Genomic DNA, 27,359 nt, shown 5'->3' with positions numbered 1-27,359 from the left:
TTCAATTCATTATATTTGAACAGGTTTTATGCAGATTCATATTTATTCTGACATTCTAGAATCGAGCTGTAGGACGGTTACTAAACAAGATTTTGTTGTTTCCTGCACAGAGACAAAAACAGACTTTCTGACGCAACCATCACTCTTAAACCTTCATTAGAAGCTCAGTGGCAGTTGGTTGTAATCAAGCATTAATAATTTCCTCGATAACGACGGGCCTCCAATGAAAACATGCAGATAGAATCGAACCAATCAGGAGCAACAAAACGTACTGACGGCCTTTTATCTGCAATAAAATTCAGAAAAATACTGACAACACAATCCATCATGAAAGTGCAGTAATCATATAAATATAATTATCTGGTTGGCATTTTCCGACTAAGTAGAGTAAATCATAATGGTATTACATTTATAGGTTATACCCTCCCAATGGAAAGCAGAACAGACGGCGGAGCGGGAGTCACAACTCGGAGGAGGTGATTGGTAATGTGGAGGAGCAGCACGTAATACTGATATGATATTAAAGAGCACGCACTGACACCACACACACACACACACACACACACACACACACACACACACACACACACACACACACACACACACACACACACACACGTTCCTCGGGTTAATGACATATTTGCACAAATATTTGATGTTCTGCACATTTCCTGTGCTCACTTAGTCACACATGTGCGTTACTACAAATCACTTTGTGGAAAAAGAAACCAACCAAACAGAAACCAAAGTGCGCTTTACTCCAGCAGATTCCTGTTATTTGACGCGCTGCGATGGCTTCGTTGACGGCTGTCTTGAAAACAGCTGCTTGTCTCCTGGCAACAGATATCCTCTGTTCTGGCACACAGAGTGTTCAGAGCCAACACACCCGATGCTTCGTACACAACACAAACAAACAAACAAACAAAAAGCGCATTATTGCATCCAGTGGGCAACTGGTGGATCGGATGCTTCTGATCGAAGTGAATATTATTGATTGATGGGGGGTAGAACATATCTGCATTAAGTGCTTAAAACTACTTCTAAACTCCTGTTATTCCTTTTTATGATGATTTGTTTGTTAAATTCTTACATTTAATAAAAAGACATGACTCATCTCAGGTTTTCTTAATTGCTGCCTGATTACAGCTCTACACTAACTATTATCTATTCATCTACAGACATACAACTGCAGTGATTTGATCCTTTCTCTGTCTCCACATGAACCCCAGTGATGGAAGAGCTTCTTTGATTGTTCCTGGTTTACGCCTCCGCCATTTGTGTTTGTTTAAGGTCCAAATAAAATGCAGCTGAGAATCAAAAGGCGCCCGTCATGCAAACAGAACAAATGTACCGTGTGCTCATACATACATGCCTCCCGTGTTCTGCTGGTGGAGGCCCGTTGCTATGAAACTTAGTGAATACATACAGTTCAAAGATGTGTTTAATTGAAAAGATACCTGGATATATCTGAGACTTGAGCAAGGATAAACTGTTAGTGGTTTCAAATAGAATAAAAAAAACACATAGTCACACTCTGTGCAGCGATCTGATGATGGGTTAATCTGATGATGGGTTAATCTGATGATGGGTTAATCTGATGATGGGTTAATCTGATGATTGGTTCACAAAAGTACCTGGATTGAGATGAATATAAACCACATATGATCACAGAAGCAAAGTGGAAACAGATATTATAAGTAGGAATGACAAGTCACTAGTAACAAGTTACTAATTTCTACTAATCATGTGTATTTAGCGTGACTCAAGTTGTTGTTGCTTCACCCAACCAGAGTTGGCAGAACTCTGTGAAGCCACAATGATATGCTTGGCACCTCCACTGGTGGGCTGCTTTCTATCTTTCTTAACAGTCTAATCTCAGACATGCAAACAGATATGTGTTTTACCCCCACGAAAAAGCTGGTATTTACCGTATTATTGGCCCTGACACAGTACTCTCAAAAATGTTGCTGTAAGCAGCCACAACATAATTAGTAGGGCTAATAGTTACTGAGAGAATATATGCACAGGGGTGGTTTGCTAATATAAACAGCAAATGCCACTAAAGGGAAAATGTGATGGTGGTGGATCAGGAACGATCTCCAGTATGCTTCTCACTGAACGGGAGGCTTTGGAACATTGGTTCCCAATTTTGGGTAAATTAGAGATTGATGAGGAGGTCCTTTCAGAGAGCCTATCTGGGGGCTTCAAGTAGAAAATAAATATGATGATGTATACATTCATATCACAGTCACGACCGGTCTGTGACACCCACTCATTTGGAGGAGACTTGGGGTTCAGTTTAACACGTGGACAGACATGGATGGTGAACATCACCCGGTCTTCAGGTTGAGCCGCTCCGACTGAAAGATAATCTATTTGGAAATAACATCTCATCTCTCCCAGCTGTATGGCTGACTCAGCCATCCTTTATCTGGCAGCATGTTTTGTTGACACAAGCTAATATACAGGCTGCATGGGTAAACGGTGCCATCTCACTGTGACGAGGTCCAAAGCATGAATCACAAATCTACAGAAGGTGTAATGGTCAACATATCACTCTGCACATCCAATTAGTCGCACAATAAACACACACTGCTCCGATTTTTTGCGCGGAGGGAATTGTTTCTGTAAATGACCCCAACAAGCGGTTCTTCTTGTTGTTTTTTGTTTGAGCTTGTAAATAGAAGTAGGACCCTTCTCTTCTCTGATTTATTCTAAGAACTGGACTGACTCAGCGGTATTACAGTTATGAACAGGATTAAGGATCGGGCCTGAAAACACCAACTAAGCTGTGAAAACATGCACACAACTAAACCACAATCAACTGAGATGAATGAAAAATAACTTCATTACTAACATGACTTCACTCAGGAAGAGAAGTTTCTCTTCAACATCAATGAAAGATTTAAGTTTATCGGTTGTGTCACGACGACATTTAGAATGTGTTCATTATAATGTGTCTCACACAATCCACGTTAGTTAGTGCTCGTGTTTCCTAAAGAAAGCGGCTGGATTCTAAATTACATCAACGTCTGTGTGCGTCCGCCGGAAAGAACAACGTTTTTCTGAGCAGAATTGAAAATCAGCGAAGAGGACGGGACTTACTTTTTATTCTGATTCTCCTTGCGATCAGCCGAGCCCAGACTCTGCAAAGAGATGAAGGAAAACAGACATTAGAATCACCATCGAAGAAGTCGTTTCTATGTTGGCGGGCCAGATAGAACCAGAACATCAGCTCCTGGAGAACCAAGCCATTTAACTGGAGTAATAGTATGAAGAGGTGATCATGGGCAAGCTTGAGGTAAATATAAACATTTAGTTCTTGCTACTGAAGCCTTAGCCTTGTCACCCTAAACCAAATAGAGATTAATACTTCAATTGCACTGAGGAGGAGAGCCGCTAGCCGCCGCAACCGTGCGCGCCGCCATCTTGGAAGGACCTATGGACCTTTGGACCTATGGACCGTGCACCTTACCCCCCCTACACCCCCACCCTCCTTCCTGCACCATATTCTGCCCTTTTTAACTGCTGCACTGTCACTGGAGTTGTTTTTAACCTCACTGTACCTGTACATGTGACAATAAAAGGCATTCTATTCTATTCTATTCTATTGTATTCTATTCTATTCTATTCTATTCTACTTCAACTGAGTGTGGATTGTTTTCTTTGAGGCAATCGACACTTTCGATCCTCCCACTAAATGAAGATTTACTTTTGCTGCAACACCGATCAAAACATCAGCGCCACCTTGACAGAACCAATTACACGGATAATAACCTTGTCTCATGTGAAAAAAAAACTATTCCTCCCACTCTTTATCTATCATAACAAATGGCCATAGAGTCAATTTATTTAATTTATATGGATTTTATCAAGTAAGAAACATAAGAAAAAGAATAGACGGAGAAAAGTTTAAAGACCGGCTCCTTGTTGATGAAGGCAACTGAGTTCAGAAACTCCAATTGCCAAAACTAATATTTCCCGCCAGCTATGCTCAACAGGGGACATTTGAATGCATACCTCCAGCAGAGCAGCAGTATTAGGCATGCATGCGCTGTGCGCATGCTGACATATAAACACACATTTACCCACGAGCGCACAAATAGTATCCCTGCTGTCTGCATCCCCTGGAGGTGTACAGCACCGAGTGGTAACTCACGTCTTTGGAAATTCAGACATTACACAAGAAAGGATGGAGAATTACTTGTAAAACCTTGAATTCACCGGGGAAATGATTCTGTCAGGTTCAATACAAAAACAAAATGTGTTGAATTGACTTAAATTCAACATGTCGAGGGGTTACGTGTATATATATAATTTGGGTTGAGCATTCATCTATTGGAAGCAATATTCCAAACACAACATAATAAGGCCACTAACAAGTCGCTGAAATCTCCCTGACCAAAGCACAAACACACTGGATGTGCATGATGTCAGTGTGGAAGTGTCACGGTGGTGCAGTGGTTGGTACTCTTGCCTCACAGTGTGCGATCCAGGTTCTCGTATAAACTGAAATTCCGTGAGTTTGCCTGCTGTGCCTCTGTCAATGGACGCCGCTAAGCTCGGGGTAATCTGGAGTGTCTTTCTATGTGAAGTGAGAGACAGGCTCCTCATCTGGACGCCCTTTACCCAATACAAGCTTCTCATTTTTCACCCCAGCCACCTTTTGAATCGGTGGAAATAGAAGACTGATCTGTAGTACATCAGGATTTTGCATTGATCCACCTGATTCTCTGTGTTTCACCTTTTATGTAGAGACTTTCTTCACATTTCCTATTTTCAGGCACATGGACTCCACTGACTTGCCAACTTGCCTTTATCGGATGCGACAGCAGGTATTATAATGCTTTTCTATGTTGCAACGTACCGAGATGGCTTGTTTCAGGCTTTTCTGCTATCCCATAAACCCTTGTTTTTACACTTAAAGGATTTTCAAGAACAACATATGCATATATGACATAATTGCAGTAGTTGCTATGGTTACAGTAAGTACTGTAGACACTTCAGGTGCTGGACAACAACATGTAGAATGGCAACAACAGATCTGGAAGAACAAACCAAGAGTCATCAATCAGGATAATTGGGATTTCCTTTAAATAATCTAGGAGAAAGACGTTCTTCAGCCAATTTGCAAGCAAAGTCACTGAGCACTGAAATAATAAAAGGAAGGAAACTCCTAAACCAGTGGTCTCAATCTGTACACAGAATTCAAGGGAAGTGACTCTTTTCAATTCAGTTTTATTTATATAGTGTCAGTTACAACATAGCCATCTCATGGCAGTTTACACCCCCCCCCCAGAATGACAGAGAGAATCTCAGAAGTCCCACATCAGCAAGTATTGGGAACAGAAAAACTCCCTTTTTGAGGGAAACCCCCAAGGAGGACCGCACGGCGGTATAGTGGTGGGCACTGAAGGGTCACAGCGAGAATGACCTGGTTTGAGTCTGGGATCGTGTGTCTGTGTGGAGTTGCATAGCTTTTGTTTTGGTACCCTCTGGCTGCCCACCACAGTAGGAAAACATGTAAATCAGGTGATTTGCTGACTTTAAAACTGTCTCTGTTTACCCTACGGTGGACTGGCACCCTGCCTTTGACCAGAATCAGCTGTGATCGGTACTGGCTCCCCGAGACGCTGAATTGGACACGTACATATAGGAGACGGACGACAAAACCAAAGCAACCAAACAGGCTGGCTGGATGTGGTGCTGAAGGTAAAGAAACTGAACTGCTTGTGATGGCATAATAATAATAATAATAATAATAATAATAATAATAATAATAATAATAATAATAATAATAATAATAATGTGCACTCTCAATACCAAAACAACAACGTGCAGTATCGTCCTGACTGGACCAGCTCCCTTCAGGTCCACTCTTGGCTCACATAAATGACATGAAAGGATTTTTTTTCTTTACTTTCTTTATCTTATTTTCAATAGAATTTGAACGTTTTGCTTCAGAGCAGGACTGCTGTGTTTGTGAAACTCGTACAACAGTTTGAGAAAGCAGCAGCAAGAGAAATGAAATACCACACATCAGAGGGAACTGCTGTTTTAGGTATCTGCACATGTGGCGTGTGCACTTTAATGTGAGGAGTGCAGTGACATTTTGACCAGCGAAGGACTCCTGCGCTGTGGAGCTTTTTGAGTGTGTGCTTTTATGTGTGTGGTGCAGTGACATTTTGACCAGAGTCTGGCTTCTATGCGTATATACATTTGCAGATAATCCTCCCAGTGATGACAGGATACAGCATACAGAGTGGCTAACCTTTCACCCCCCAGTTCCCACAACAGCACCCTCAGGTACCGGCACCCTACCAAGAGCTGTGGAAAGACATGGGGGGGCGAGGGGGGGCGCTTATAAATAGACAGGTTTTTATTTCCTTTATAACTTCGACATCTAGAATGAGGGGACGTTTGGAATTTCCGGTGACAAATGGCTGTTCAGTGGCAGGTTGTTCACATTTAGGTTTTTAATAATTAGTTTTAATTTGGATTGACGCTGTCAGAGGGAACCAGAGTGAGTTGTTCAGCAGTGAATAGATAAATAAATGTGTATGATACTCCAGTGCAACACTATGGTCCACTACAACTCACCAGTGAACACAAACCAACAAAAAGCAATATAATAGCTGAAACATTAGTATAAAGGACAGTATAGTAAAAGGAATGAATAGTGGCCAGTAAGTGTACATTTCTATGTAAATGTACATTTGTGACTCCAAAGATCTGTACCTTAAATTGAGAGATGATATGTGATGTGATTATCAGTGATTTCTAAGCATTATAATTTCTCTATACCTGAACTATGCAGCAGTGTATGACGTGTCAACAGCATCCTAGAGGCTGATAAGTCTTTATTCGAAATACATGGTGAGAAATACCAAGGTTGCACTCATGCACAAAATCCTTGTAAAAAAACCAAAAAAAGGTATTATAAATAGGGAGGCATTTCACATTGTAAAATGAACTTGTCTGCTCACTCTCCTACACACAGAAAGAATCACGAATGAATCCAGCAAGGCAAAGAAAATAAAATAAAAATCTCCCAACTCTGTTACTCAGAAAAGGAAAAGTTGTCTATGCCGTGGTTGCAGGAGGACATCACACCTGACACCTGCAGGAGTCAAGTCTTAACTCTGTAGTCATTATCCTAATGGCTGCGGGAGATAATGAGTGGGCTTTTCCACAAGACATTTCTATTAACGGCACAGTACTGAAAACCATTAACACAACAGCTCGGAAATTTGGAGTTAATATGTAAGGGGCCATATATAAAAGGCTCTGCATCTCACATGAAACATCGCTGTCTTCCGCATCTTTTCCAGTGTGTGTGTGTGTGTGTGTGTGTGTGTGTGTGTGTGTGTGTGTGTGTGTACTGAGGCAAAGCAGGTGTGTGAGCACATACCTTCACACAGCAGGTAGCAGAGAGAAAGAAAAGCCTCACAGCTGTACAATCACAGTAACACTATACAGTTTTCTTGCCAAACGCCTCAAACAGCTAATCCCCTCACCATGTGTCCCTTCAAACACCCGGCCACTAGTAAACAAATACAACACAAGCAGTGGGATTAAAGGTACACACACAACTCAGCCTCGCAAAGAGTCAAACACAGGAAAACATTCTGCATCCCCCATCGATCCCGGCACATACCTGTCGAGAGCAACTCAGGGAGCCAAGCGGCAGAACGTTCCTCCACTCTCTCTCTCTCTCTCTCTCTCTCTCTGCCTCTCTCTGCCTTGCTCTCCTCCTCAGAACCTAAAGTCCTCTCGCTGTTCTCTCACCGGCAGCTCTAATTGCCGTACACCTGTCCAACTCCAACTCTTTATCTTCCCTCCCTCCCTGGTGTCACGCTCTCTGTTTCCTCTCTCCTCCTGACCAGAGCTCCTGGTCACACGAAGGTTTGCGAAGCTTGCTCCAATGGTGGCTGCAACCGCCACTGACTTGTTGTACTTTAATTGTGGTTGCTAGGAGATAAGCTTCTCCAATTCTGCACACAGAGTGAAGGGGAGGACAGGAGAGGAGGGAGGAGGAGAGAGGGAGAGAATAGGTGGGGGGGAAGGAAATGCTCATTATAGACACAGCAGCCAGAGTAGAATGATGGGCAGGGGAGAAGTTCACAGGAGGGGAGGAAGTTGTGGGGATGAAAAGATGCGGCTGGAGGAAGAGGAGGGGAACTCACACAAGCAGGTGCATCTTCATCCTTCTCTTCTTTTTACTCTGGTGCAATCTAGAGGGCTTCAACTTACTTAAAATGATTTATATTGAAAACTTTAAATGGATAACAGAATTAAAATAATCTCTGTAATGCCTTCCTTTACATTTCCCGACTCAGTAATGAATTCCTTTTATAAAGATAAAAAAATGGCTTTCTGCTCCTCAAGATTAGAAATCTGATGGTATGAACCTTTTAAAAAGAATCATGCTATGAAGGATAACTCGGCTCCAGAGTCAGCAATAAACAAATGATCAGCTAATGATCTGTTTAGACATTTTCCTGCACCTGGATGATAAAGAGGCGTCTAATGTGATGATTCTGATGACTATAATATGTTCATGCATAAAATACATCAGCTACAATTGTTGATGATTAAATCAAACGTATGTAAACTTAATTAGCCTTATCATTTGTGCAATGGTGCAGAACCTCCATTACTACTCACAGCATGGACTACCTCACACCGAGCGGACTCGCCCAATGACCTTCTAGACAGTGTACTTTACAGACTATGTCTAAAAACATTTATAATTTAAAGATCTCTAAATGATCTCTTCTTAAACCAAAATCATTTTAGTTCTTTTACTTAATTATTAACCTATTTCTAAACCTTTTAGTTGAATGACATAAATAGCATACACTCCACTATAGCTATGCCAACAGGATTTTCTGTGTCTATAACTCATGGATTATTTTGATATCAAGAAAATTGAAAATGACCAAAAACAATAAAATTTGCACCGATATTCTCTTGATTCGGGTAAATCCCAGAGAAGACTGTCTGATCACAAACTAGAGGGCAAGTACATAAAGTAAAGCTGAATCACTGCTGAATATTAAATATTATTATATTTCTCTCTCTCTCTCTCTCTCTCTCTCTCTCTCTCTCTCTCTCTCTCTCTCTCTCTCTCTCTCTCTCTCTCTCTCTCTCTCTCTCTCTCTCTCTCTCTATATATATATATAGGCATTTTCTTGACAATTCCACGGCCATAAAATGTCAATAAAATGATAAAAACCTCAATATAACTGAGGCTTAAAATAATAACTGAATGTTTTTTGTTCAACTCAAACACATTTGTTTTGAGACCGTGGTTCTGGTGGTCCAATACTCTGAACCCCGGCGTCGAGGGGCGTTGAGACATTGAACTGGGGGTGTGTGTGTGTGTGTGTGTGTGTGTGTGTGTGTGTGTGTGTGTGTGTGTGTGTGTGTGTGTGTGTGTGTGTGTGTGTGTGTGTGTGTGTGTGTGTGTGTGTGTAATCATGACTGATGGGCTTCAATACCTTTAACATTGGACCATGTCTGTTGGAACCAGAGTAAGAATCACAAACCAAAGAGCTTTCTGTCGAGGTTTTAGAAGAAGCATTTTGCTGACGGACTCCAGGTCACAACACTCACTGCAAAATGTCTTTAATGGGCGTCTGGTGTCAGGTGATGACCTCAAGGTGCATCATCTATACTGGAGTTAGTGACCGCGAGGCTGAGCTTGAAAGGACGACTAGACACATAGAACCCATTAAGGATTGTAGAAGAAGAGGCAGCCTGCTGCTCACACTTCTGTCTCTGCTGTGTGTTAATCAAGAAATCTATATTTGGCTAAGCAGATGTTGACCTTCAGCGTGTACGACCAATTTAGAGCCACAAACCAACAGCTGAAAATGACTACCGGACATGAAACAGGGTGTGTGTGTGTGTGTGTGTGTGTGTGTGTGTGTGTGTGTGTGTGTGTGTGTGTGTGTGTGTGTGTGTGTGTGTGTGTGTGTGTTGGTTCGGGATTAATTTGGGTCACTATCAATTTGTGAATAACAGCAGCAGACCTGCAGGCCGTCCTCCGGCGGCTGCCCACTGGACGTGTGGACGCCCACGCCGAGGCGGATGTGTCGTCAGGTGTTGGTTCCTGGCTTGATGACAGCCGCTTAGAAAACTGTTACATATTCCCCAGCAATTGTATGTTGTACAGTGACTCACCACGTGTTTTTAGTGTCTGTGGCAGTGAGTACACGCCAAACCCTGCCAGCTCATTGTCCAGAGAGCGAGCCCTGTGCAGCCGGAGCACGTTGTGGTATAGGGAGCATTACTCACAGCTCGTGGAAACGTCAAACACACCGCCAATGTTCTGAAAGGTTCTGAAAGGCTACACAGGAAACACTGTCACGCTTACTTTTTATATCCTCACATCCATCCTCTTGTGTCCATCCATCTCTCCACCTACACCTATATATATATATATATATATATATATATATATATATTTATATATATATAAATATATTTATTTATATATATATATATAAATAAAAAGCACATGCCAATTTCAGGGGCTGAGTTGACAGTAGATGCCAGCACCCAGCGGTTGTCCCAACAACACCTGCCAGTCAGAGGAGGCCTTTCTAAATATATCCCGATGCACACGCCACTCCTTCAGACACACATTTCATGACTTCCTTGAAGGGATCACAGTGGGATCCTGGTGGCCTTTTAGCTGATCCTTCCTATGCAGGCTCGTGGGGAAGGAGCTTGACAGCAGGATTCAGGATACACACTATGCACCAATAAGCCTCCCAACAATGACAAAACCCACACGAGCAATGAGGTCCGACCTCACCACAACGAGAGCTGTCGCTATGTACGCTTATTGGCACTAATTAGACAATTATTAAAAAAAAGAAATACATGTAGATATTGTTTTTGTGACGAGCTGGGGATAGATATGAGTCCAATGGAACTCGTGAAGTTGGCAGCAGTTGTAGTTTCTACCTTTCATTAAAATATCTGTTGATACCTGAAATAGTCTTGATAAATATTTAGTTGTGTGTTGTGTTTTTTTGCACCTTTACCGGAGGTGAGCCGTTTCTAAAAGACTCCAAACCTTTACACTAAACTGGCTGCTTACTGGGAAGAAGTAACTAATGGATGTGGCGGGAAAAGAAAACCATAATCTTAACTGGAAAGGTCCGATTTTACACAACAGATGCCAAAGAAGACGGATTTTAGATAATATTATTTATTATATTCAAATAGAATTTTATGAATTCATGGACAAACTAAACCTTTGTGATTTTTGGGGTAAATGAAATATCGTGACAAGACAAATATAAACCAAAAGGAAGCGTTGTCTTGCTCTATCATACATTTTGCTGATGACTGAGCAAAAAGGAACAGTAGCACTGGATCTTAATGTATTTCAAGATAGAATCGGACAGCCTCTCAGCCAATCTATGTTTTAATGATAATTACAGCTAATTGCTGTCCTCGTTGTGAACTTCAGCATGATTAGGGAGGACTGATTTCTACAGCTGAAGTGGTTGGAAGATGTGTGTGGACCGAGCTGACATTCTGCACGCTATGGCAGCAGAGTTCAATCACAAACACAAGTTTATCTCGGTCAACTTGGGGCCACCCGAGCACCTCGTATAAAAGATATGAATGCAATGAGGTGTTTTATGAGATTAAAGAGAAGAGAGAAAGTATGAGGGATTATTGTTGGTGTGCTCAGAAATCAAGGAAGGAAATCCTGTTATAATCAAAACGCTTCTCAACAAGTGCAAGATAAGTTCTCACAAAACAAATATTTACTGCTTTTTTCTGGTCAGAATGCAAACTATATTATATATTATATATTATACCCAGGAATACAAGAATAACGTGGAAGAAGTAAAGTGTACATTGTGACTTAGCTCCTTAGACTAATCCATTTTCCACTGTGGCGTTAGACAGAATTAATAGAGCTCTTAAAAAAGTCAGACACTTCTAAGGCCGAGGAAAAGAAGAAAAGAAAGAAAGACAGAAAACAGATGGCAGGAGACAGGCGCACACCAGCCGCATAACAAATCAGAAGAGATGCAACCGACTGGACAGGTACGTGTGTGCAGGTGTATAGAGGCGGAAACTGCAAAGTGACAGAGAAGTAAACTTTGTACTATGTTTATGCTTCCTGCTTTCCTTGACCAATCAGAAGCTTTCAGACGCAGCGGGAGATGAGAGAGTGACAGGGTGAGTCTTCACTGTCTCCACTTTTACAATCTCATTATTCGTAGAGGACTCCTCCTAACAAATCTTGCGGTGTGAGGACCAAAGGCAACAAAACACGTTTCATAAATCAACACTGCACAGACTATGGATATTTACCCATAAATCAGAGCAGCGGAGCCTCCGACAATCAGTCTAATGGGGCTGGAAGACGTACTGTCATACAAGCCATGATGTCACCCAGCCCCAGCCTGTGGGTGTTGATGTTGGTGGTGGGTCTCTGGATCTGTGTGTGTGTGTGTGTGTGTGTGTGTGTGTGTGTGTGTGTGTGTGTGTGTGTGTGTGTGTGTGTGTGTGTGTGTGTGAGGGGATGTCGGCATATATGTCGGGGGTGTCTGAGTATGTGGTGGCGGGTCTACAGTTCTGCTTGTCTAAGTGTCTGTGGTGAGTGTGTGTGTGGTGTCTGTGGGAGGCAGGATCTCTGTTAATGTGGGTTTGTGTGTACTGAGGTGGTCATTGTGTGTGTGTGTGTGTGTGTGTGTGTGTGTGTGTGTGTGTGTGTGTGTGTGTGTGTGTGTGTGTGTGTGTGTGTGTGTGTGTCTAAGGGTATATACTTTCATCATGTCTCCACATTTATTTACATTGATTTACTTACAAGTACACACACACACACACACATACTGGATTTGCACATCTTATACTGGAATTTACCCCCCCCCCCCCCCCCCCCCCTCCAAAAAACCCAAAACAAAATAAAAACATATACACAGTGACATACAGAGGCACACACTCACACAAGCACACGCCGGTCTTGTGGTTATTGCTGGCGTACAATGGGTGTGGGATTCCATCGAGAGAATCTAAACAAGTGGAGCGGTGAGCGCGGGCCTGCCACGTTTCCACACAATGCTGCTCATTGACATAAATAACTGGGGACTTTGTGAAATGGGACACCCATTAACTTCTCCTTCACAGATAATTGCCCATTAGATCTTGGAAGAGCGCTGGATTGAGGAATAACTCAAGTCTGACGCTAAATGCAACTTGTAATAATAAAAAAGTCACATTGTGAAAGGGGCCTGGAATCCGTTAAGATGGGTTGGCTCTTTGTACCGTCGTTCAGCCAAGCACTTGGATTATCAACAAAGAAAATGATGGCTTGTTGTCGGAGCGCCGCAGTCTGGGCCTTTCGTTAAGCTGCACTTTGAACATGGAAAAGATGATGACAAGGGAAAAATGAGACATTAAAAAAAGCTGCAAACGAGCAGAGTCAGGAATGAAATATTACAGAACAGTCCAGAACGCGTCGCAGTGAAAGATTCAGAAGATCATCGAGAAGGAAAAGAAATGAACACATTAAAGATCCTTGATATTTGTTTTACAACTTTGAGCTGTGGGTCTAAAGTGCCATGTTGATGACTAATAAAACGCCGGTAATTCATCCCCTGCTGATGTCACTCATGACGTCCATGAGTTAGTTATCGTCACCGACAACAGCAGCCTTCACCTTGGATGAATCAGAACACGAGGTTTTGTTGTCGGCCACTTGTTTTTTTCTTTCCTTCCGTGAAGTGATGTGCCCGTGTCAGCGCTTCACTTCCACTTACTGTCATCAGCATCACGCTGTGCGCATGTGCGTATTTGCGTGTGTCACAGCAGCGTGGAGATAAGACAAATGATCTGGAGTACATGACTCATTCACAAAATCAAATGCTTCCTGCCTACATCCGCCTGAGGAGCGCACTGTACCACCGCACGGTGTTCAACCGACACGACTGCAGCGCCACGGGTTGAGTCAACGTGACGACGATAATTATCAGCGCAGATGAGATTTGAGGTGAGAAAGTCTGCAGCCAGCGACACTTCAGTCCTGCTGATGATTACACTCTTCTTCATACATACATACATACATACATACATACAGTACACACAGTACACACAGTACATACATACATACATACATACATACATACATACATACATACATACATACATACATACATACATACAGTACACACAGTACACACAGTACATACAGTACATACATACATACATACATACATACATACATACATACATACATACATACATACATACATACATACATACACACATAGTGTATATATAGACACTCCACCTACACAAGCGGATGGTAACGGCTGTTTATTTCCCCTCATTAGCTTTAAATGGTCCATCCAGGCGTTACTGTTGAACCTGTTTTAATCCTTGGAGAGCTCAGCTCAGCGCTGGACTCTTCCTCTCTTCCTCTCTTCCTCTCTTCCTCTCTGGTCGGTCGTCCTTGGAGAGCTCAGCTCAGCGCTGGCCTCTTCCTCTCTGATGTCTCTGGTCGGTCGTCCATCCAAACGTCTCTCCTCCCGTCACTTCAGCTACAGCAGCTCCTCTCAGCCTTTCTCCGAACACGTCACCGTGAAGAAGATTCTGACTGATTGTGAAACTGGAATTGTTTTCATGTAATGCAATATTTTTTGGGCTTAATCCATACCTCCTAATGGTTTCAAGTTGGTTTCATCCAAGTCTTTAAATTAACTAAATATTGATTTTACACTCTGCTGATTTCCACAAAGTTCTGTGAGGACAGAGCTGATGTGAGGCTCTGTTTACATGACGTCTCAATGGAAAGCACATTGCTTTTGTGTTTTCATTTTTAAAAGAAAATGTTAGAAACACAGAAAATAATGTAGGTTTCATGTTGGGCCACTAGTGGGTGCTGTTGGTTGTTTTTGTAAGGCAACCAGACACGTCAGAGAACAATACACTAGAAACATTAACGATAGTGAGTATTCGTATAGACAGAAGACACAGTTGGATTGCTGGTACAGGTCCTCTCAACTATAAAACTAGAGGAGAACATGGACTGGAGGTTCTGCCACTCGGGAGCTTGTCATTGTTAATCTATACTCATGCACGTGCAGCAGAACTATGGCTATGGTGTGTGTGAGCAGTAGCAGCGCTTCACAAAAGTATAATTGTCCACCGTCTGCATGTCGATGGAGTGGGAACATTTTCAGAAAGTTCTGTTTCCGTTTGTTGTGTAAAAGAACCTAAACTGTAAGATTCAGTTGAAAGTGAATCAGAGCCTCTAGAAACGTGTGTCGTGGTGGTTAGTGCTCTGACTGAAGTCTGACTGAAGTCTGACTGAAGTCAGGGCCTGGGGAGACTCTCAGTGGAGAGTCTGGATGTTCTCCTTGAGCATGTGCGGATTTTCTACGGGTACTCCAGTTTCCAGCCACACTTTAAAAACATAAATTTGAGGTCAACCGGTCACTCTAAATTGGAGTGAATGTGAGTGACTGTGACCGCCTCTGTATTTGTCTTTTCATGGACCGAGAACGTGTCCAGGACGTCTCAGCCCATTGTTGGCAGGGATCAGCCGAGGCCACCCCATGAACCGAATTTGGAAAAAGCGTTTGGAAAATGGCGGGACTGATGGACTACCGGGAGCCCCGTTGGCGTTTTGTCACAAGTGGCACCTCGACTGTACGTTACAGTGCATGTGACTGTTCACAAGTTTAACAAATAGCAATTGTTAAACAGGAGCCAATTTGATTTCTACATCTACTGTGTGAGCTTCAGAACAATAAAAGAAAGCTCCCATTAGATGTTTTTCCACTACCTAACTCACATTTAAAGTGTCTGGTACATTAGCTGCTCAAGAGAGAGCCTCCAAAAAGTCGTATTTTCAGAAGTAACATTGCAATGCAGTAGTAATAATATTCACCCTCAGTCTCAGTGAATAGAAAAATGCTTAAAGTAAGACTCAGAGAAGTGATCATCGAACAACACAGGACTTGTTGGACTTGCATTTTTCTCCAACTGGTGGCAGAACTGAACTGGATGCAGCAACCGAGGCTCTCGGGTTTAATCTAAGTTGGCTGTGACATTTAACTGGTTAATTCCAGAGATAGATATATGCTAAGGTTTCATAAATGAAACTGCTAAAAGGTTATGAGAAACGTTATTGCTCACACTTCAGGCTTTTAGAACTGGACTGCAAACCCGGTGGTGTAAACTGTCTGGTCAGTGGACTTCAGTCTCACATTGATTCAAATGTCATTTTAGCCACGAAAAATTCCAAATCTATGAACAGATTTTCTTTTTTAACAATTACCTAAAACCAAACAGCATCTCTTTTCTTATTCAGCCGTCCAAGTTGACAATGTCACTGATGTCGCCTGAATTCTTTCCACATCTTTGATAAGACGAAAACGAAGAAGCCTGACCAACAGTTTCCCAACTGGTGAGTCCATAAATGGAACAGCTCAAAGAATATCAAGAAGATATCTCTTCTGAAACGCTGACAAATCCATTCCTCCGTCCTGCCACTCTGATCTGCTCCACCTGCTTCTCTCACCTCCTGAGAAACCAGGGACCACATCTGAAGGAGCAGAGCACTGCCCTCTAAGAACCCCAACACTTTTAAATCCATTCCTAAAAACTCCCTTTTTAAAAGCTGTGATGAAGAACTGCGGCTCACAGCATGGGGTCTGCGACCCCTTTCGGGGAACACTTGATGCTTCGCCTTCGTCGAGGTTATCAACACTTAACGTGCAAATGTCCAAGTAAACCTCGATAACCATCCAAAGTGAAGTATTTGGTAACTCACAGATTTCTTCTTGTGTATTACACAGTACACTGCTGATAGTCACAGGGGGGCGGGAGCTAAAGAAGCTTTTTAATACAGTATTGAAAAGGTTCAGAAAACAAATGTCTGCATCATTCATCCATCTTCAACACTGATGTAATCATAATGTACAGACAGTTTAATCTTTATGAATGTGATCATAAGGTTTGGCCGAGGATATCAGCTCCACTAATAACAGGACAGGAATCCTTCATGTTGTTCATATCAAACTGTTATCAAGGGTAGTACTTTGTTGTGATCGGTGACTGGACTCATTTTATTACTACTTCATGACTGCATTTTAATTTGACCTTCAACTCGTCACCACACCAGTGCGACTTGTGGTCGAAGCAGCAGGTAGAGTGTTGCACTATTAACATTGAGCGTGTGTTGTGTGTGTTGTGTGTGTTGTGTGTGTTGTGTGTTGTGTGTTGTGTGTGTTGTGTGTGTTGTGTGTTGTGTGTGTTGTGTGTGTTGTGTGTGTTGTGTGTGTTGTGTGTGTTGTGTGTGTTGTGTGTTGTGTGTGTTGTGTGTGTTGTGTGTGTTGTGTGTTGTGTGTGTTGTGTGTGTTGTGTGTGTTGTGTGTGTTGTGTGTTGTGTGTGTTGTGTGTGTTGTGTGTTCTCCCCGGGTCCCAAAGTGATTTACTCCTTTTTAATACGGCGTGTTTGCTTTGGATCATTATATGTATTTGGTCATGAGACATTAATAGAGTAGAAAACATGTTGAAAAATGAGCTCGCTGACGTGTGTGTTTGAGCACTGTATGTGCGTGTGTGTGTGTGTGTGTGTGTGTGTGTGTGTGTGTGTGTGTGTGTACTGTGAGAGTCTTGAGGCCCATGCTGTCACTCAGCCCAGCTCGCAGGGTGGTCCAAACACTGAGCCCTCTTTACTCGAGTCACACACACACACACACACACACACACACACACACACACACACACACACACACACACACACACACACACACACACACACACACACACACACACACACACACACACACACACGCACACGCACACGCACACGCACACAAACAAACAAACACTCACTGGTGTACATGTAATGACATACGTAACAAAGTATACATAAATATATGGCCATATATATGACCATAATGAAGCAATCAAATAACCTCAGCGCTTCACCTCTTCCTGTCCCAAACCATACACCTAAAAATACTGCCACAAACTGCCTCACGCTGCAGCGGCAACGCTGCGGAGGACAGACACCGAGCTACACAGCAACCCTTTCATGCTTCACTCCCCGGTGCTCCGTCTGACAGCACGCTGAATTAGTCCGTAAGTGACAGTCATCTGCTGATTTTCTCTTTTTTTGTTGGGTTGCTGAAGCAAATCAGCATCGTAGTCCGACTCCATCCAGAATGATAATACTATTATTACCTCCTGAAAATTGCTTCTGAATATAAAAGAACCCGACTGAGCTGAAGTTCATTTAATTGAAGAAATATCATACAAAATCTAATGGAGCCCAACTTTCCAAAAGTCATTCATCACAGAAGCTGTGATTGTTTTGGTTCTTAGTAATCTGGATCAGTGCAGCACTGATTTTTAGTCGGATCTCTTGTGTTCTTGCTGAGCAAGAAATAAGGCTTGCTCTTGGAGTCCAGGGACGTCAAACTCAGTCTGGTTAAAGGACCACATGCAGCCCAGTTTGATCTAAATGTGGCTTGTCAAGGGAAAAGGGAGTGTAAAAACTTTAAAAACCAACAACTCTCACAGTTTTCTCTTCGCTCTAGTTCACATCCAGGACATTTATTTTGAATAAAATGTTGAAAAAGATGGAATTTTTGGATTAAAGCTGAGATCCCACAAAGGTTCGTTTACCACTAAATTCCCCAATTTCATGTTTCATGTGAAAACACATCGTTTCTGCATTTTCATTTCAGACAAGTTTACAGGTTTCCATGGCAACGGCAGCAACGCTGACAACGATGTAGTTTACCTGTTGATCCACTAGTGTGTGCTGTTGTTTGATTTTGTAGTGAAACCACAAACACATGCACACAGAGAACACAGCTGGATTACTTTCCTCCGGAGGCGGCCTCTGTTGTCATTGTCCAGCTACTCATGCATGTGCAGAAGAACTATTTGCTACGGCCTCGGAGCGCACGCGCCGTATCAGTGGGCCGCAACATTCAACACTTTTTTTTTGTTTTCACTTGAAAACGTCTCAGTTGGTAAAAAGCCGGACACGTCTCTGAAAACCAAACATAAGAAAATGCTGATTTTTTAATTTTTGTTTCCTTTTGCTGTCTCTAATGTAGCTTTTGGGATTTCTAATAAATCTTAAAATCATCAATTCAAGCATCAGTCCATTTTCTGGTGAGATTCCTCGGTCACAACTCGGCACTACCAAAGCACCACTTCATCATTACTCACAGAATCATTTCATCAAACCAAAAACAAGACGAGTAAAGGCCTGAAGACAAGAGGTCAGCGGGAGTGTTTAACTGAAATAAAAGCTCATTGCTTGAAATGTATGTGACATTAAAGTTACTGAGTGCTATGTGGTGAAATGCTGGGAGGTAAATCTTCCTGCCGTTTCCACTCAGAACAAACCCCAGGATCTTTATTCACTTTGGAGCAACAATAGCAGAAGTTCAAACATGAGATGATGTTCCTTTCTTCAGTACAGGACCACAAAGTGAGCTCACTAGTGATTTATCTGGGCTATTAGCACTGATGTGTCTGGATTAGCTCCACCTTCGTCGTCCAGATGAGCGGGAAATGAGTCATTAATGTTTGTGCTACGCTCCAGTTTGTACAGCAGGAAGTACAACGCTCCCTCCTGCTCCCGCGGCGACGCAGCCACAGAACAAATACAGCAAATGATTCGACCACCAAATGGTAATAAGCCATAATGGCCAGTAATCTGAATACATTAGTTCTAAGAGGGTCCTGATGCTTTTGTGTTCAATCAGAGCTAAAGGAGAAGAACACAATGGTAAGAAGGGTGAAGACACCAGGGGACAGACTCCTGAATGATATAATATGTGTAAGAGACATAGGACACCACCTGATGACACTGAATGTTGTTGTTGCTTATTTAGATCACATGAGCTGCAAATGATCATTTGCTTCAGATATCAGAGACAGTCTGCGATTCAAGGTGACGGTTGAGGATTTCATCCCCCACCACAGATGGTAGATGGTCGTCAGGATCATTCACGGCCCTCCTGGAGAATTAGTCTTGGCTTGTGCGAGGCTCACGATATCACCCCGGGCATCAGTGTTTTTGTTTATGAGTGTGTTTCCCCCACCATTATGCCAATCACGGAGGTTGGCAGGCCGTCTTTCTGTCACTTCTTTATATATATATATATATATATATATATATTTCTCTCTCGGCTGTCCAGAGTTAGAGGCGCCATTGTGTGCTTGTGGCTTGTTTACGAGGAACACTGATTCACCCAGTGAGGTTTGGCTTCCTCGCACCAAGAGGGGGTGGGTGGGGGGTAAATATGAATGAATTTACTCCACTTCTCTCCTTTATTCCTAAATTCTCTCATCATGGTTCTACTCCTCGACCTGCTCCTCAGCTACCTCCAGTCACACTTTTCCACTGGTGTCTGCGTGTGTCAGTGAGAGTGTATTTGTGTAAAGCCAACACTGGCAAGGGCTTCAGTTTTGTGGCCAGACCAGTGTGTATCCCGACGGCTCGCAGGCGTCTCGGGGGCCAGCGCCTCCTTCCAGCTCCATTCGCTCACCATTACACCTCTCCAGAGAACCTTTTCAGGCATTGCTTAGGTCGTTTAAGATTATTTGGGACAAAAAAACTAAAAGAAAAACAGGCTTAGTCCTAAACACGTATTAAGAATAACAGGCCCTGTTTGGGAAGAGGAGGATGCATATCCAGAAAGTAGAAAGAACTTTCAGAGTGGGTTTCACTAGTGATGGGAAGTCTTGGACGACCACTTAATATTCCTCCCAAAACTTTCCTCCTTGGTGTTGATAGCCATGCTCTCAATCTCTCATGTGTTCTGCAATGTTGTCCACTTGGAAACTGACATGTTATTAAAGGAGCAAACCAGCTGGAGCTCTGAATGTCAATCATCTGACACTGAAAAAGAAATCTATATTTATCACTTAACAATAACTGTGAAGAAGAAAAGCAGCCAGCAGATTAATCTTGTTGTTCCAATGACAAGGTCAAATTAATAAAACATCTTTGTGATAGTGTCTTTTTAGTACATGCTGCTCATCAAATCACTTCATGTGGAAAACAGCACATGTTTTTATGAAAGTTCACGAGTTCAGGACATCAGTGAGATAGAGGAGGTTTGATTTCTCACTGACAGAAAAGGAAAAAGTTGGGGGTTGATGAGCAAAGACAGAGAGAGAGAGAGAGAGAGAGAGAGAGAGAGAGAGAGAGAGAGAGAGAGAGAGAGAGAGAGAGAGAGAGGGAGAGAGAGGGAGAGGGAGAGGGAGAGGGAGAGAGAGAGAGAGAGAGAGAGAGAGAGAGAGAGAGAGAGGGAGAGAGGGAGAGGGAGAGAGAGAGAGAGAGAGAGAGAGAGAGAGGGAGAGAGGGAGAGGGAGAGAGAGAGAGAGAGAGAGAGAGAGGGAGAGAGAGAGAGAGAGAGAGGGAGAGAGGGAGAGGGAGAGAGAGAGAGAGAGAGAGAGAGAGAGAGAGAGAGGGGAGAGAGAGAGAGAGAGAGAGAGAGAGGGAGAGAGGGAGAGGGAGAGAGAGAGAGAGAGAGAGAGAGAGAGAGAGAGAGAGAGAGAGAGAGAGAGAGAGAGAGAGAGAGAGAGAGAGACAGAGAGAGAGAGAGAGGGAGAGAGAGAGAGAGAGAGAGAGAGGGATCATGGAGAAAGCATCCCTCTCTGCCCAACACATCATCTTTCCCAGGATATTTGCTTTGTTGACCAGCAGGAGTCGGGTCAGGACCAGTCCTTGTATCCTGACCCGACCAGAGTCAGGTAGGAGGCAGACAGACTGGACTCTGAGGCCTTCCTGGCGCTCTAATCCCAAAGCAGCCTGGCATGTCACCAACAGGCTGGGATTTCCATGTCATGACAAACCCCCCCCCCCCCCCCCCCCCCCCCCAACCTCATCTGACACCAAGCCTTTCTTCTTCCTCGTTGCTGTTTCACCCCCCCCTTTTCCTTTCTGTTTTTGGCATGTCTTCATGTCTCCTGAGGAGCTACAGTAGCTGTGAAAGACCAGGACCCACATTTGGAGGTCTCTCTCAGTCTCTCAGCCCCCCCCCCCCCCCCCCCCCCCCCCCCCTCTCCATTTCCGTCTAATCGTTTCTGCAGTTTGTGCTTTTTGGCGTTGGTGTCCGGATGCTGATACCCAAGACAGCAAACCCGACCCCTGCTGACTCCAGCCTGCCGCACACTCCCCAGAAACAACCCCCACTCGACAGTTAGCCCGCCTCAAATCTCTTCAACCATCTCCTTTCAACGCCTGCTGCCCCCAACATATACCCCCCCCCCCCCCCCCCCCCCCCCGCCTTACCTGACAACTTCTTCTTTACAGTGTTTGTGCGAAGTGAGACAACCAGGGATGGTGAGTTATTCTGGGCATGTGGAACATGGCATTAATGTGAGACCGCATCCCTGAGATTTCCCTTATCTGCTCTCGGTCTCCATACCGCACTCCCCTTACTCTGCTGAAACATTTCTGCAGGCGGGCTCGGGTGTCCTTCCCCAGCAGCAGTCACTGAGTCTGGGGAACATTTTGCTTTGTCACAGAAGGCCAGGAGCCTTCTGGGAGGCCCGGAGGTGGCGAGATAAACTTCCCCATTTCTTTGTTTAACAGACATTGTGGTGATGTTCTTCGTAAATGACACATACATTTAAACACAAAAAGACGAACTTGATAAGAAAAGCAATTGTGCAAAGATATTTTCAATTCCCCATAACATGCCTTCCAGTCCTCTGAGAGATGAAATACCACAGGCTCTGCTGAGCTCCAGCTCTTGTAAATAACCCAAGCCTGGGCGCCACCTCAGAATCCCAGCCTGATGGGTGCCATGTCAGTTCAGTGGGAGGAGTTCCTGGGGCTGTTGTGAGGAAGGGGGGTAGTTGTTGGTAAAGGAAAGGGTGCAACGAGGAGAGGGAGGGAAGAAATGAGAGTCAGGGGTATCATGGCTTCCTCTTGCATCATCATGAGAGTTCTGTTTACCAAGTACTTCCTGGGTGAGTGGGGAGGGTACATAAACTTCATTCATGCTTCTTTGTATTAGTATTCTGTTCACATTAATCATACTTATACCTGCTGTGCACAAACACAATCTTCTCTTTTAGAGTTTACGGTATGTTGAGTTGCTCTCCAACAACAACAACGTACGTTTTAATCATCTTTCTGATGTGGTTTCATCACAGGATATACATCTAAATATTACCACTAAAGCTATGCCAGAGTAAATCAAATCTCTATCTTAATTAAGTGCTATTTAATTTAGACCTTTTTGAAGATTTTTAAAAACAAAACTTGTGGAATAAGTGAATCCGGCCATCTTGGTCCTCCTTCTTATTCTTGCTTGCTGTCGTTGGCAGATTGTCTCCTACCTTCGCTCAGTCCTGCCGCCTGTATACGACTTGCTGTGAGGTAGATGGTTTGCGTGACATCGCTTGCGTGCAAATGTTTTCTTGTGGATGTGAACTAAGTAAACCAAACAGGAATCCCATAATAAACAGAAATGCTTCATTGTGCTACTAGAAGTCAGACTCCACATGGAATCCTTGAAGTTTGGAGCAAATGAATGGATTCCAGAAGACTGACTACGACGTCTAGGAGTTTTTCCCATTCCATGGGATACGGGGGCTTTCAGGTCTGGTCAATGACTTCCAAAATAAGGAATGTTTATGGGCTAGACAAGGGTCTCGCTGAGCATCACTATGGAAAACAAGTGTTGGTTTCAACCAGTCTGGTAAAATGGAAAAGAGAGAACGTGCTTTTTTCTCTGAAGAACATCCTCAGAAAAATGAACTCTTGCCATGGTCCTTGAGTCATATCATGTCGAGGTCCTGGAATGAACAGCTTCTTATTTGAGAAAACATTACAACTTGGAAGGAACATTCCTGGAATAATTTTGAAAGAACTACTTAATCTTTCAGTATGATTGAAACAGAAGTAGTTGGTAATTAAATTGGACTTCATGCACACAGTGCTTCTTTCAAACACTCACACAGAAATGCTAAATGCTCCCTCGCAATGTCCTCACCATTCAAGACACAACGTAGGGCTCAGTGTCTCACCAGAGGACATTTTGACACACCAGATTCTGTACAATCCAACCCTTGGATTGGGGAATCACAGATTCAGAGGTTCTCTACCTCCTGAACAACAGTTGCTCCAATGATACTGAAAGACAGAGGAGATGCAGTGAAGATTGAGAATTAAATCCTACAAATTCCATCAATCGATTCATCATCGATTCAAACATCCACCCGACACCAGACAAGAGGCGACACACCCAGTCTGCTTTTCACACTTTGACATTTATTGAAAACTGTTTTGAAACGACGGAAACATTTCGACCAAGTTCAGGAACATTCTGTGTCTCATGACATTTTACCAGGTTCCTGTCCTGGAGCATACTGTATACTGTATACTGAATACTGTATACTGTATATTGTATACTGAATACTGTATACTGTATACTGAATACTGAATACTGAATACTGTATACTGAATACTGTATACTGTATACTGTATACTGAATACTGTATACGGAATACTGTATACTGTATACTGAATACTGTATACTGAATACTGAATACTGTATACTGAATACTGTATACTGTATACTGTATACTGAATACTGTATACTGTATACTGAATACTGTATACTGAATACTGTATACTGAATACTGTATACTGTATACTGTATACTGAATACTGTATACTGAATACTGAATACTGTATACTGAATACTGTATACTGTATACTGAATACTGTATACTGTATACTGTATACTGAATACTGTATACTGTATATGTGCACAAAATGGATCGAAACAATTGCTTCTCAGCGATCTCTGTTGTAATTTGTGTTTTCTCATATTGTGGGGTTCTGGGTTCTGGGATGAATGACGGATTTTTCTTTGTTTTTTTAAAAGAAAAGTATGATAGAAAATATCATAGCGTCACTCATTGTACACAAATAAACTATGACTTATTGCAGCTTAAGCCCCTGTGTCTTACGTCGTGTAATCCTGACATCTATGGTAATCCACATGAGACACCAGCACCAGTTGAGGTGTGTTCTGGAGGAACTTTAGAGCTGGTCTCATGCTTGGTTAACGGCGCTGCTGCCCCTTCCACCGCACCAGCCCCTCAAAGTCCATTTCGGGCGAGATATAGACACAAGAACAATTCTCCATTCATGCTTTTGGACCATGAACACAGAGAATCATCCTTTGGTTGGTCTGGTTAATGTGGTCAGCCTACATTATCATTTTACAAATCCTGGAGATTCAGCTGATTGTCTTGTGGAGTAAAATGACATAATATGTTTGAGAGTAATCATGACTACTTTCAATATAGTAGAAGTAATCTGTAACTGTGAACCTAGAAACCTAGAATAAATCCTCATTGCACCATGCTCATGAGTGGTCCGAGTGTTTGGATGCTGAAAGTTGATGTACGTGTCTCATTTTATGGTGTCTTTTTTAATTTGTATGACATTTTATGGTGTCTTTTTTAATTTGTGACACTGCAGCCCAGTAGCGGTGGCATGCTGTGGCTGGTGACAGCAGTTTGTCAGCCTCTAGTGGCTACCTGCAAAACCTCAACTCTTGAAAACAGTTCTAACAGTAAGAACAAGCAATAACTTTCTTTTTCCCCATTGTAGAAACTTGGCACAAACTAATAAATATGGTACACCATCAATTGAGAAGTAAATGGAGTGACCAAAGCCAAAACCTTCTTTAGTTTTTAATCTAATTGAACTGTATTTTAATGCAGCAGCACAGTAAACATGACAAGAAATGCCTATTTTGAAAAGCTTTTTCCATTGATGCTCTGTAAAAAGTGTGCTATCAAATAACTTATTCAGCTTTATCAAGTTAGTGTTTGGCGTCATGTTCATTACAAAGGTGATACAGTGAGACTCTGCCTTTCACATTGTTTTATGCATCAGCTTCCATTCATTAAGCCGTTCATCTTTCACACTCATCCCTCCTTCTGTTTCATACTTCTGTGTCACTGTCCCCAATGGGTTAGTGTCTCGAAGTTCCATCTGTCAGCACCATCCAAGGGGGTGACAGAGCGGATGAGGCCCAGGGGAAAGACATCAAACGTGGGATGCTGGCCTTGGTTCTCCCCCCCCCCCCCATCCCATCTCTATTTGAGTTGCTGGCCCCTCCATCTGTCTGCGCATGATTTGGAGCTGGCTGTCACAGGAAAGAAAGAAAGGCCCTCCAGCAATGACAAATGACAATCTCAGAATAAACACACAAGTGAGAGAGGGGTGGAGAAAAAGAGCTGAATCACTCTTTCATCATCCATCAGCCGATGCTGGTCTTCTCATTAACCTCTGGTCTCATCTGGTGTCTGTCACTTGTTTTATTTCTTTTCAAATCAATCCCCACTTTTATTTAACAACATTAGGAAATGTGTCCTTTTGCAAAAACACTTAGCATTTTAAGACATTTAACGAAATTCCATCTGTTTTCAATGCGTGTGCTGAAAAGTAGAGCTCATTCACTTTGTAGCTTCGACCACAAGTAAGTATTAAAAGTGCAGTTTTGTGAAACTAAAATAACAACACAAATACTGCAGTCGTGCATTGCATGGCTATACACATGAATAAGAAAAAGCAGAATGAAATTATGAGTGCATGCCGAAAGTACGCCGACTCACACTGTACTCTAGCTCTCAGCACCGGCTAAAAGCTGCAGCCAGCATGCCGAGCCCCCTGATCCCAGCGCCGGCTCAACCAAACACACACATGACAGATGCCTCCTGTGCTGCAGCGCAGGCATTCAGAGCATCTCCTCCGACACCAAAGGCATATTCCTTTTATAACCAGCAGGGATTAGGGCCCATTGGAGGAAGCTAGCATGTGCACTGGCCTTAGGCGGCTCGCAGATAAAAAAGCATCCAAATTGAATCAATAACCACCAGCCGCCAACTAATCCTGGCTAGCTCCCATAAACACCGCTACAGCAGTTCCCCCACAAACCCCTGCCAATGCCTTAGTCCAGCTTCACCACACCCAAGCACCAGACCCCTTCATCTTTTTATAACTACACCCCAGGGCCATGCAGGGCTGCTCAGGTGAGGGCTTTTAGGCTGGGTAGGCTGAGCTGTGTATTCAGAGCAAGAGGGGATGAAGGGGTACACTCGTTCGTCCAGGTAATCCATCAGCAGACAGGCCAGCTTTGGACTGCACGCCGCCTGGCAGCCGGAGAAAAGTGGACAGCTGATGTGGGTCGAGCCCATCCACAGCACGCCAGACAGGATAAAGAGATATAAGCCCCCCTCATGCTCAGTGCTCCCCCTTGTCCCCCGACCATAGACCCATGTCATCCCAAAGCTCTTTCATCTTCGAACCCAGT

General features: G+C 43.1%; 1 protein-coding gene across 1 annotated transcript in view; it reads right to left on the bottom strand.

Moving 5' to 3' along the window:
* ankfn1b (ankyrin repeat and fibronectin type III domain containing 1b) overlaps positions 1–27,359 on the bottom strand; it is a gene marked incomplete at both ends in the record, with an annotated part of 148,123 nt that overhangs the window by 44,316 nt on the left and 76,448 nt on the right. Inside the window, 1 exon segment of the mRNA XM_080477686.1 lies at positions 3,106–3,146. Coding sequence (XP_080333812.1) covers positions 3,106–3,146 — 41 coding nt within the window.

Source organism: Lipophrys pholis (genome assembly GCF_963383615.2).
Source record: "Lipophrys pholis genome assembly, chromosome: 1".
Lineage (NCBI taxonomy): Eukaryota > Metazoa > Chordata > Actinopteri > Blenniiformes > Blenniidae > Lipophrys > Lipophrys pholis.
The sequence above is the reverse complement of the archived record's forward strand: the minus strand, read 5'-3'. Positions and strand labels throughout refer to the sequence as shown.